The sequence below is a fragment of the Dreissena polymorpha genome, chromosome 5 (genome assembly GCF_020536995.1).
Source record: "Dreissena polymorpha isolate Duluth1 chromosome 5, UMN_Dpol_1.0, whole genome shotgun sequence".
In the NCBI taxonomy this organism is placed as follows: Eukaryota; Metazoa; Mollusca; class Bivalvia; order Myida; family Dreissenidae; genus Dreissena; species Dreissena polymorpha.
Genome location: NC_068359.1, coordinates 113412798 through 113426095, shown reverse-complemented (window position 1 = coordinate 113426095; position 13298 = coordinate 113412798). Strand labels below are relative to the sequence as shown.

The 13298-nt window shown below is 34.3% G+C and overlaps 2 protein-coding genes and 1 long non-coding RNA gene across 6 annotated transcripts in view; 1 reads left to right on the top strand and 2 right to left on the bottom strand.

Moving 5' to 3' along the window:
• LOC127880948 (plexin-A4-like) overlaps positions 1-13298 on the bottom strand; it is a 159386-nt gene that overhangs the window by 64768 nt on the left and 81320 nt on the right. The gene's annotated exons all lie outside the window — the stretch shown is intronic.
• Positions 3581-9378, top strand: LOC127880952 (putative nuclease HARBI1). The gene is made up of 7 exons (XM_052428468.1): positions 3581-4045; positions 5947-6020; positions 6427-6492; positions 7238-7429; positions 7934-8006; positions 8416-8596; positions 9216-9378. The coding sequence occupies exons 1-7, from the start codon at positions 3839-3841 to the stop codon at positions 9272-9274; spliced, it is 852 nt and encodes a 283-aa protein (XP_052284428.1). The 5' UTR covers positions 3581-3838; the 3' UTR covers positions 9275-9378.
• On the bottom strand, positions 9882-11627 carry LOC127880953 (uncharacterized). Its single transcript, XR_008049824.1, has 3 exons — positions 11606-11627; positions 11419-11480; positions 9882-11056 (listed from the first exon to the last, which is right to left on the bottom strand). It is a non-coding gene; the product is annotated as an uncharacterized LOC127880953 (long non-coding RNA).

Below are 13298 nucleotides of genomic sequence, written 5' to 3'. Positions count from 1 at the left end.
ACCTTAAACATTGATGTAATGAGAAAGGTAAAACAATAACTCCTGATGGTAGCAATTTTTAAATTGCATGGACTATTACAAAATTGCAGCATGGATCGGCTGTTTTATGGCCACATTTGACCACTTAGCTTGACCTTGACCTCTGAATAAAGGAGACAGGTTTGACATGAAATGAAGTCTCCTTATGGTGGTCATAAGTGGTAAATTATTTTTAAAAAAAAGCATTATAAATAACAACTCTTTAGTAGGGAGAAGCTTAATTATGGGTCAATTTGACTTCTGAATTCCGAGTGTGACCAAGAACTTCGAGATAATGAGACAGGTGTTACAATCGTCTAACAATGATTAACTTTTGTTAATTTGAAGTCCTTCAATATATGGAAAATTTAGAGCTGAGAAAAATTCTTAATGCTGTTTATGACAAAATTTGACCTTTGACCTTACGACAGACAGACACACAGTTATCACACATATGTGGAACATTATTATGTTGAGGTTCAGTACAAACTCTATGCAATTTATTATGTTTCATTGTAGTCTGTTTAAAAAACATGGAAGATTTAACCCTTTCCCCGATAGATGCGTATAATCCCGAGTCTATCGATTCCCCGATACATGCGTTTATTACCGTCTCTATCGATTACCGCATACATGCGAATTTGGCCGTGTCTATCCATTACCCGATAATCCCGTATATTCCCAATGTCCATTTTCAAATGCAAATTCTGATTGATATTAACGACAAAAGTGCTCAAGAAAACTCATGAACACAAACATCCGAAATTTTTCTAAAGTGTCAAATAAATTTCGGCATATGTTTCTATTTAAAGATTTGATGAAATAGGTGTCCAATCGGGACAATGGTATTCAAATTAGCGTAAATAACATAATGTGGTGTGCGCGCATCGTGTACAGTTATTGTTCTGTTACAAATTGTAGCCAGAAATAAATACATGTAATGCCCATTATATTTTCGTGTCAGGTCTTTGTTTGGACAAAAAGAGCGCGAAAATAGGCGTGGGTGTATTTATTTATAACAAAAACTGCGTAGCGCAGACAGCAACGTAAAAGCTTCGTAGTGAATTTCCATTTAAGTATTGGGGCATCTCGCAAATGATTTTGACATTTTCCTGAATAAAATAAAAGTAATAAAAGCTGTATCATTTTCATATGTTAGTTCCTTCAATATTGCAACAATTATTGTACCGTATCTGATTGCACGCAAAGTGCCGTGTACAGTTCATGAATATTCTTTTACAACGACCAATTAACAGCGTCATCTATATTTAGATTTTATGCAATATGTACAAGTCATTTTCTGGAAATTGGGAGAAAGTAAAAGTGATTTTCGAAAATTGACCAACGTTTTTTTCCATTTAATTTGTCATAATTATTTATATTTTATGTTGTCTGTATGTTTGTTTGGTTCTCATTTATCTTATTAAAATTAATATCGTAATGATAAATGTTTAAAGCAAGTCCCGTTTCCGAGATCATTTACGAGAATTACTTCAATATATTTACTGACATATAAAATCATGGTTTTGACAGACGACACGTGCTAATCTAAAGTTGGTGTTTTTGTAATACACAGGATATTGGATTATCGCTGCTTGATTGAGCAATAAAACAAAGACGCAGTCGGCGGTTTTCAGTAGGCCTTTTGTACTGACCAACATAATAATTAATAATGCATGTGCTTATCTAACATTTAGGGATAAAACACACGGGATACTAGACACTTTGGGCTTGTTTTGGCCATAAAACGCAATCCCGGTGGCTTTTTTCAGTAGCACACGTGTCCAGAAACTAACGAGTTCGGGTAATAAAGCACAGAGATTATGATCTGAAAACTGCATGGAGTCTGAAATAAAAACAAAATGCCGACAAATCAAAAGATTAATCTCTTAATGTTACAGTTCAATATTTTAAGGTGGGGTTCTCACTGCATTTCTTGTTGCATTCGCATACGCTTGTATTACTTGTTATAACTTATATCCTCGTATTATTTATAAGAATACAGACTTAAAATTTATATGGTTGGAATGAGAATTTATTTCTCTACAATGTTTACATTGACACAAATGATGTGAAATGCAAGAAACTAAGTGAAAATTAAGCCTAAACAAGACAGGTGTAACAGTTGAGAATGTTTCCATTATTTTCCCAAAAACCCTATTGAGTGTGCATTTCAGAGTTTATTTACAGGTCCTACTGGCCTCTTCACGAGGTTATAGTAGCCCGACCTGCCCCTGTGACCTTTCAGGGGATAAAGATTAATTTAGAGCCAAAGTAGGTCAAATTTACCCCGGTTTCCCGGGTATTCGCCAAAGAAATAATTTAGATCCAAATAGACCAGTGCACGGTGGCCAATGAGACCTTAATGTGCACTGGTAGTTAGACAATCTCAAAAGACAAATTCATGTCTGAACGCAGCACCGCTGCAGCACACAGCTCCGCCTTTATGGCCCACTTGTTGTCATCAGCTGTCGTCTTCATCCCCGAGACGGTTTCCCCAGCGCGTTGAGCGCACTAGGTACCGCCGCCCCGGGGTCCCTCTTTAAAGCCACCCCCTCGATGTTCTTGGGTTCCCCCCTGGCGCAGAAGCGCAGGACCCAGGTCCGTCCCGTATGTCCCCCACACTGGTGGTCTTGCTGTCCTGCCGTCCCCGGCCCTCTTCAGACGGGACCTCTGGCAGGTCCGGGCCGGCGAACTCTCGACGATAAACAGCGGGTGACAAGTCCGCTGCATCTTGGAGAAGACAGCAATCCCAGCAGTGTGGAAGACGTCCGGCTCGAGGGTGACGGACTCTGCTGGATTAGCAGAGCCACCCGCAGAAGTTCCCCTCTATAAGGAAATATGTACAGGTGAGAAAATCTTCTGCGGGCGACTCTCGCCTCGGTCGCGACGCGCACGCTCCAGCAGCTGACCGAGAAACCCTATTGAGATGGTGTAGTCAGGCTTATCAGCTGTATATGGAGTCACTGTTATCAGAACAGCAGGACTGGTATTGGCCTGGAGTAGCAGATCAGATAAGAGGTCTATCAGGGAAAGGGTTAAAACAAGAAATACAACAGACCAAACAATCAACTGATTTATTTATAAAATGGTTGAAGCATTGTAAGACTTTTGTCTCAATGACAATGTTTCAAGATGTGATGAACTCAATACTTTATATGAGACAAATACATATAATTAACATGCCATAAATAAAGGCAACATAGGTATTTCAAACATTATAAACCTTCCAACAATTATAGCCAGGCATCTGATCCAGTACAAAATGCAGTAAAGAAACATTATCAGGCCTTACAGAAGACATTTCCCAAGACAAGAGTCACCTTAACCGAAGTTAATTACTGTATCAGTGTATCCTGTGACATGAAAATGAGCCCATCTCAATGTAAGCCAGCATATACATTAACCCTTTCCCACTTAGAGGCAAAGTGAAAATGGCTATTGGCAAACAGCATAAAACCACAACAGCCTGTGAGTAACTCACAGTCTGGGCAGGTTTTATGCTGTTTGCTGCTCATCATTATCTAAGATGAAGATTAAGCCTTAAAAACTTAGATCTTGAAAGAAAGGAGGCCGTTTTATCAACATATCTTAGCGTGATCTTACGTAAGATTCGTAGGATTTTGACGTACGCTTATCGTAAGTACTGCGAACCGTTTTATCAAAGAAATCGCAGCTAAGATGTCGTAAGATTTGTGCTGAAAGCTACGACTGGGTAAGACCACTCTTAGCGTTCGTAAATTGTACTAAACATGGCCGCCGCACGTGCTTTAGACGATGGTTAACCAAGAGAGATGAGACCACTCTTAGCGTTCTTATTATGGCGGCCATAGGAGCGTTAGACGTCGCACGACCGAGAGAAAGGAGGCTGTTTCGACAAAGAAAGGGGTTCAGTGATCTTAGAGACGCTGAAATATTGAGTCGCTATCGATTAGATCGACAATCCATTTATCGGCTTGTCGATTTGTTAAGGGACGATCTACAAAAACCGACGAGAAGATCGAAGTCCATACCTGTCCTAACGCAGGTTTGCATCCAATTGTGCTCAATCCATCATATTCAATTGAGATTACTTTCATGTGATAGCGTTTTATAAATTCGGTTTATAAATCGCTACGTCCAAGGGGCATAATTAGGGTCGCCATGACAAGAGAGAATAAACTTTTTTTTAATTTGTATGATAATGGATTGTCTAGCCGTTAAAAGGATAAGTATTTCTTTTCATTTGCTCGATTTTCATAAAACCAAATGTTCTATCGTTTCTTTTAAAGTACGACAGTTTCATTGCCATTATAGCTTGAATTTTAAAGGTTGAAATAGTAGTCGGACATTACATATTTCGGACGTTGCTAAACATGTTTGTTTTCGACACAGTTTAATGATTTTTGTTCAGATAAAGTTTTAAAGTTGTTGTACTTGTAATGATTCATGGTAGTATGTCTGGAATATCTTCTCTGATGATTAGAAGTCTTAAACTTATCATACATGAGCATTACCAATGTTCTGTCAAAATAAGATATACTGGTCGTGTACGTAATTCCGGCCACTTTTGGGACTATTTTAACAAAATCTTTTGTTTTAGGCAACTGGTTGAAACTAAACTTCACATATATAATCCTGGGTTCAAAACTCATCTAGCATGAAAATTTCAATAGAATTAGATCAGTGTATGTTACTTTTATGAACAGAAATTAATGACATATAAACTATCAATTTTCATAGGGCAATTGTACCTAAAAAATCGGCCACCTTTTAGTTTAATCTGCAGGTAAAATTACAAAGCAATATCTTTAGACAAATGTCCTCATTTTAGGAGTATTAATAAAGGTTTACACAAACAATTTTTTTTCACTAGAAACTTAAAATATATGCGACATTATATACCAGTTACTCCCCCTACCTAACTTAATAAATATAGTGAACAATCACTCTCAATTGGCAACTGCAAATTCCTAAAAACTATTTGTTTTTAATATGTTTTATAAAAAAAAAAAAATACAGCTAAGAAATTTAACACATTTTGTATAAACAGTTTACTTTATTGTCGATTTTTAGTAAACGCTTGTATTTATTTGTACAACAAATAACCTATTATTATTCTAATCAAGGGAGGTAATTCATATATTTAAAAAGTATATATTTGGTCCTAATTTTTATGTTTTGATATATGTTTTTATACAATTAATTGAAAATACCTTAGTTAAAGTTTATTAGATAAAAAATAACAATTTTAACAAATATATTTGTTTCTTATATAAATATAAGTAATACAAACATTGAGAATGTCACTTTTTCCACATGACAAAAATATCGTCCTTCAATTGTGACATTGTGATATAAAAGTTCACAGTGATATGCTTCTTTAATGTGCAAAATATTGAGAAAAGGGTCGGTTGTTAAATTGATTTTAATATAAATCAGCAAAATGTGTATGCTAAGATCATGAAAATGATTTAACACAGGTGGCCGATTTTTTACGTACAGGCCGGAATTACGTACACGACCAGTAGGAATTTACAAAATACATGAACACAAATATGTTCAGCTGAGCAACTTCAATCCCACAATGATGTCTGGTTAGCACAGTGGTTGATTCACATTTTCACGTAGCCAAGGTGGTCTATATTGACCACACCACAATTGAATATATTTCAATAAAAAATAATAATCTGGAATTGGTTGTCAGACATGCACTTTATTATAAAACAACTATGTCTCTTTGTGATGTACTGTTATATGCTCAATAATCACAGACAATTGAAATACCCATCAGTGTAAAAATTAGTACCAAATTTGCAAGGATGTTAAGTTTAAATAATGCTTGCTTACTTTTCATCATTCCCGTTTGTCTGATTTACTTATATTTGTTTTGTGTGATTGTATTAAATGATCATATTTGAAACAAACTCTTGTGCATTATTTTGGTAGGTGCTTGTGAGTCTAAGGTACTTGGCGAAAGGTGATTTTCTGTCTGAGGTTGCTGACCTTCATGGAATTAGCAGGTAATTTTTCGCATAAGATAGTAGATACACTATAAGGAAGGAATGTATTGTGAATTAATACATAATAATACATAATAATTACAATTTAAAAGTATATCAATTTATGTTTTATTATATAATAATGTTCCTTTTGAAACTGATGTTCCACTTTAAACATGACAAACAACAGGTTATGAATTAATGTGTTCTGTAAAAAGATCTACATAAAACTCATCATGTGGATTCCTGAATAGTGTTACAGTTCTATGTACATCATTGTTGATCTTTTAATGGAATAAGACATGTTTTTAATGTCATTTAACTAAAACATTAATAACCTTATTTTGGGCATCATAAAACATTAATAGTTTGTTCTTAAAGTATGAGCAGCTATAGTCAAATTATTGTGCAATGAATTGTTTTTCAGGTCCAGTGCATGCAATATTATTGCAGCCTTTGTTGATGCTGTTAATTTAAGAATTGATAATGTAAAGTAAGCATGTTTGTTTTAAATTCATATTAAAACTTATTAATGAGTTAATATTTATTGAAAACTTTCAAAGAACTGGTTTTAATATTAAATTACTGTTGAGCAATTTATATTTGATTTAGTATTTAATTGATTTAACTACTTCTGACTTACTACTTATTTGTAATTCCCTCATTTCCTGGGCCTAAACCAGTACTTGGTGACTTTAGGGGAGAACGTTCCCACAATTGGGATCGAATCTGTGACCTCCCGGTCGCTAGATGGATATGTTGTCTACCTAGCAACTGGGAGGTCACGGGTTCATTCCCCAGTGTGGGAGCGTTCATTAGATCTACGTCAAAGACACCAAGTATTTGATTAGGCACAGGAAACGGACTCGAGAGCGTTTCAAGTAAGTACATGTTAGTACTTTCTATGCAATTGACTTTAAATAAATAGGTTTAAACTCATTGATTTAACTTTTTACTTATGTTTTGTTCATAATATATCTAACACTTTATTATGTGTACAATCAATTTCCAAAAACCTATTATTTTGATAAATTTATTTAATTAAAACTGGCAACATGGTGGTCATTGAGAATTCTCAACACAATATTTTACCTGTAATATGTATGATTAAACATTCTTAGTGTTTAAAAATGTTATTTGTAACACATGCTTTTGTTTTGTTGCCAAATGTGTATTTCTCATTTTTTTTACAGTTTAACAAGAAACTGTTAATTATAACATAGTGTAATTTTTTACAGGTTTCCAACTGGAATTGCACTTGCTTCTGTCAAACAAGGATTTTTTCAAAAATGTGGCATTCCAAATACAATTGGTGCAATTGATGGAACACTCATTCCAATAATTGCCCCAGCAGCAAATGAAGCCATTTATGTGTGTCGTAAAGGCTTCCATGCCATAAATGTCCAAGCAGTTGTGGACCACAAGGCCAGGTACATTAAACTATAAATATTCTGTATTCATTTTTGTTAAGAATGTAGCACAACTGGTTTCATGTATTACGGCAGTTGTAATCATTGTCCGAAGCATATCTCAAAAACTTAAATAGGTTTTATCTTGAAACTTCATAGCAAGGTAGATATAACAGGGTGCAGGATCAACAGGTTTCACAGGGATTAACACAAATACTTAAACAAATCTTAAGTGCAGAAAAGACAGTTTTGCTTGCAGTTAGTGCTGATATCTTCATATTTAAGAATACATTCTTAACAGTCAAGATGCATTACATACAATAACTAGGCATTGTAGCAAAGTGAATTGTGTGTCACTCTTGCCCAATGTTATTTTAATGACCCTCTATCACACTGTACAATGTCAGTCAGAAGCTGCATAACTAATAGTGAATGTGTTACATGTGAATTACATTGATTCCCTCAATCATATACCGCAATTAATTGAATTACATTTTAACATCTTAAAGTATAGGTTATTTGCAGGTTCATTGACATTGTGTCGAAATGGCCTGGGTCTACGCATGATGCCTCTGCCTTTGACAGCTGTGGGTTGAAGGTATGAACATATATATATATATCTAGTATGTGCTTTCATGGAAATAGTATATGCATACACTTTAAAGAACTAAAGGCTAGGAAAAACTGAAATGCTACTGGAATTATGATGCAATTTTTCTTTTTTAATGAATGAACTTTAATTAAAAAAATATATTGTGTTTTAAGTTTAATTTTCATTACTTGAATAACATGATCATGGCTTTCAAAAACAGAGTAGTTTGAACTATATTACTTTATATCTGTAAAAACTGTATCAACACATAACATATGTATATCTTTGTTGAATTTACAATTGATATTAATAAAGTATTGCGTTAAGCTTATGAGCATCCTTCAGATACATGCATTAACCACTTTAGCAATGATTGTTCAAACGTTAACCTGGATTATTTTAAAAATTGTATTAGACCTTTCTGGAAGAACACCACCAAGGGCACTTGCTGGGCGACTCGGGCTATCCCTTGAAAAAATATCTGTTGACGCCATTACTTAGACCTACAACAGATGCAGAGTTACGATACAACTATGCCCAGCAAGTGGGCGGATGGTGGTGGAGAGGGCTTTTGGAGTTCTCAAGAGTAGATTTAGGTATGTATATATACTGCATGTATGTTAATTTAGTTCCAAAAACATTCAGTTAATCAACATATGACACCAATAAAGCACAATGAATCTTCCCACAGAATATATTTTATTGACAAATCCTTTCTGTCTGTCTGTACATCTTTTGATAAAACCCTAAACTGTGACTGCTGTATGCTGAAAATATGCCGTTGATCTTTTAAAATGAATAGCAGTTGTACAAAATGTTAAATCAAATGTGTTATTTTTTCATTTTTTAAGCACATATAAAATTTTGCGATAAAACAATGCTCTTGAAATGACTGATTGATGTGTTTGTGTACATGTATCTTAATGTGACATGTTGGGAATCAGTGAAGGAGACACATGTAGTAAAAAAACATTTGATAAAGATTTAAAAGTTGCTTACATATACATGTCCAGATGTTGATAGAAATGGATGTCGTAAATTAGTAAATTTTTTGTTTTATTTATTCATTGTTTTACCCATTTAAGTGTTACATTTCATTAATATCTCAAGATGTATATCAACAAAATTTTATTCATTACGAACATTAGTATAATAATTAATTGGACATTGTAATTGAATCTTTAGATCATATTGATTTGTATTCTCCAATAACAGATGTCTACATAAAACTGGAGGATGCTTATACATGCGGCCAGACAAATGCTGCCAAGTAGTTGCAGCATGTATGCGTCTTCACAACTTGTGTGTCGATCTGCAAGTGCCACTGCCTGAAGAACCTATTGAGGAGGCTGATGATGTTGATCACGATGCCCCACAAGTTCAAAATGACCGTCATGCATCAGCATACAGACAGCAAATTATTCACTTATTTATGTAGCTGCTGTTCAAAGTTCACATGCTTATTTGGTCTTTGTCGGCACAGGTTCTACTAAAAAGTACCCCTGGTACTCATGTGTATACTAATATGTAGCCCAGATATGGAAAATACGCTTAAAGGCACCCCACCATATTCAGGGGTACTTTTTAGTTTGTTTTCTGTACCTGGGGTATTTTGTAGTATACTTAAGAGTACCCAGGGTACTTTAAAGTAGTACCTGAGCCGACAATCACCAATCAACCTCACATGTACATTAAGTACTCTATGTAAGCCATTGTGATCTATCCATGTGGGGCTTCATGCATATAACTATTTGTTGATGAAAGTCAGGTCATATTTCTGTGAACAATATTTAAGCTATGTTCAAATTTGGTGAAAAGCTTTGCAAGAATGTTATTATTGAAAATTTCTATGTCTGTTTTTGTAGTTTTTTATAAGACACAATTTTTATGTCCCCCACCACTATAGTGGGGGCATATTAGTTTTGCCCTGTCTGTTGGTATGTGTGTTTGTTTGCGTCAAACTTTAACATTTGCCATAACTTTTGCAATATTGAAGATAGCAACTTCATATTTTGCATGCATGTGTATCTCATGGAGCTGCACATTTTGAGTGGTGATAGGTCAAGGTCATCCTTCAAGGTCAAATGTCAAATATATGGGGACATAGTGTTTCCAATGCTTGTGATGTTTTCATGTTTCCTTCATATTATCACAAAGTGGAAATAAAGTCTATTCCTTTAATACTTAGCTAATAAACATAACAGTACATTTTTCTTCGCCTCCAAGGACAAAGGAAGTGGAACACTATCTGAAAATAAAATACATGTCATGTTTCAAATTATTTGTAATGCAAAGTGATGCTAAAATGGTAACATTGTAACATTAATGTAACATTAAGAGATGTGCATAAACTAATGATTTTTTTAAAACTGGTTTAGCATACATTTGTGTAAATGATGTATATAAAGACAGACATGTCAATATGCTTCAACCCATGAGCCCTTCCAAAGTAAAATGTATTATGGGGTCATTATATTAATGTTTTTATTTAAATCAAAGATAGTTTAGATACTAATATAATAATTTGACTTACTGTTCTAAAAAATTCTCCAATACATTTTGGGCAAGGTTTTTTTTGCTTTCAATGAAGTACTGCTCCGCAGCCTTTTGTGTCTGAATTTGTTGTTCCATCAATTTTCTTTTTAACCGGGTTGTTTCTGTTTGTTCAATGAAGAACGTGTATTGTGCTAGCTGCACATCAGACAATGTTCTGTAGCAACAAATTATTTTATATTGAACATTTGTGAAAATGAATTGTGAAATTTAGGTTTAAATGTATGCACAATTTTTTTTGGATATAGTATTAAAATGTATTATCATACAACTTAATAAGTTACAAAGGCTGAAGTTTCATAATCCTAGGCCGAAGCGTTCTTGAGTTATCATCTAGAAACCATATGGTGAGCAGACCGACCGACAGACAGAAATGAGCAAAACAATATACCCCCTCTTCTTCGAAGGGGGGCATAAATATTTAATTTGTATGGAACTTACATCTTTCTTCTCTTACAAGGCTGTTCAGATTTGGCCTCACACGGGCTGTTTGGCGCATCTTCCTATAATGTTTATATATGAATGATTATGACTTTTTATATAACATAAGTAATCCAATATGTTAGTTTAGGTCATAAATATGCGTAAACTTATTTATAATTTTACAAGTAAGAAACCAATAACTTTTATGTCATATATACAAACATGTACATTCAATGACAAAGATATTTTGATGGAGCCTATTTATTACAATCGTAACTGCAATTAAGTAACTTAAACTTTAACGAACTTTATGCCGCATAATTAATTTGTTATTATGACACACATTGTTAGACCTTTTATATTTTATTTGCTTAGTAACATTGACACTCCTACAATAATAAATGTGCCATAAGTATACTGTGTTTTTGATTAATTATCTTACCAACTCGTGGCCAATTGAAATGCTTGAGGTTTCCTCGTCAACACATGCTTGTTGTTTAGAGCCTGAAAAGAAATTCAATTAAAACACTTAACAGATGAACGAAATAAGCGATTAATTGATGCATGGTGCATAAATACAGTAATAATTATGATATATATGTCAGAATATATAAAAAGTAATGACATACATGAACTGGACTGAAACGTGTCTAATCCACCGTCGATTCCCACCAGTGTTTCTTCTGGTAGAATGGCTACTATCTTCAATAGAAAACAGGAACAACAACAATTGAAGCCAATTATTAATCCGTGCAATATCGATATGAAAAGGTTAATTACAGTATGCTTCTATGTATAGATCAAAGTTCAAATTTTACCTTCTGCTCCCAGTCTGTGAGACAGATGCTGGTTTTGCCGCCTCCTGTTAGACTCGCTTCCCGCCGCCTGTTCTTTTCTTTTTTTTTCGCTTGACTCTTAAGAAGAGTATAAAAGTTATTTGACATACACACTTTAGATTACACAAATTAAACCTGAATTTCATGTTTAAAATCTTATTAGTGACTGACATTGTGAATTTTTTATAATCATTTTGTGGAAAGAATCATGAGATTTCATTAGTTTATGTACCTTAAGGTCCGTCCACTTCTTTATTATTTCGTCAACTTCGCGGCTGCTCAAGCCAACGCTGTTCACTCTGAAATTGATTATTTTTAGATGTGTGTTTACAAAAACAATTGAAATTAATTTATAATTTATGAAATATAATGCACACTGGGTCGTACATGATATGCCAAAACAGTATTATACAGTACGCATTGTAATGTACCAAGATAAATATATACATGTATACCGTAGGAAGCAAAAATGTGTAAGAAATTGAAGATGAGAATACAACTTTAGAAAAGGGAGATAATTTATTATATCCCTTTAAAATTGTATTTACCCTAAAAGCAAACACAATATTAATAATATGCAATGCTTCCTTCAAATTTACTGCATATTAATAATATATTGATTGATCATCGAAAAAACTCGATTATTCGTCTGCTAATTTTTTTATTATATAAGCATACACTAGCAGCTTGTCAATGTAACCGAAGTTCAAACGCGGTAAATTATGATTCCGCTTATTTTCTAACTAACATCAACATGCAAACATGCATACAAACTTTTTCATTTTGTTGAGTAAGGTACAAAATATGAATTTAAATAAAATAAATCGGAACAATTATGATAAAAATTGACAGACATAAATCGCTTAAATATTTTTTTAAGAAACGATGTCGATACATTTACTATACGTACTTCTCACAGGTGTCCGCCCAGAACTCTTGTTCGTCACTTCAATAGTCATTTTACTGACCAATAACGAGTTATTGTCCGTGCATGCCTGCACTAAACAGGCGATCTCCGTCTCCGACCAATTGGGCTTTCGTTTCCCCTTGTTCATTTTGTCGGCCATCTTGCTTGTTATGACAACAGACGACTTTGACATAACGCGGGAAATCGAGTGATGACGTTTTTGACTGGTTCGCGTTATTTCAGATCGTACGCTTAGCTAAAATCTTAGCTGCGACTCGATACTTACGACAACGTTCATAAAACGGGTATTAGCGGATCGTAAATGAAATCGTAAGTGAGGGATTTAAGATAAGATCCGCTAAGATAAGATATGTTGATAAAACGGCCTCAAGGTCTTTAATTAAATATAACTTTCTAAGGACTACAAATGCGGGGGAAAATACATATCTAAGTGGATAAGGGTTAAGTCTGGATTTTCCCAGGGGATGGCTCAAATGATGTAAGCCATATCATTGCTATGACACCCACACAATTGCAACATGGTCATGAAAAGAAGTGAGATATTTTAATATACTCTAA

Coding starts and splice junctions, on each gene's coding strand:
- LOC127880952 (XM_052428468.1), top strand. CDS start 3,839: ATGGCGGCCATAGGAGCGTTAGACGTCGCACGACCGAGAGAAAGGAGG. Junction 4,046..5,946: donor CCATACCTGTCCTAACGCAG/GTTTGCATCCAA, acceptor TTATTTTGGTAG/GTGCTTGTGAGTCTAAGGTA. Junction 6,021..6,426: donor GACCTTCATGGAATTAGCAG/GTAATTTTTCGC, acceptor ATTGTTTTTCAG/GTCCAGTGCATGCAATATTA.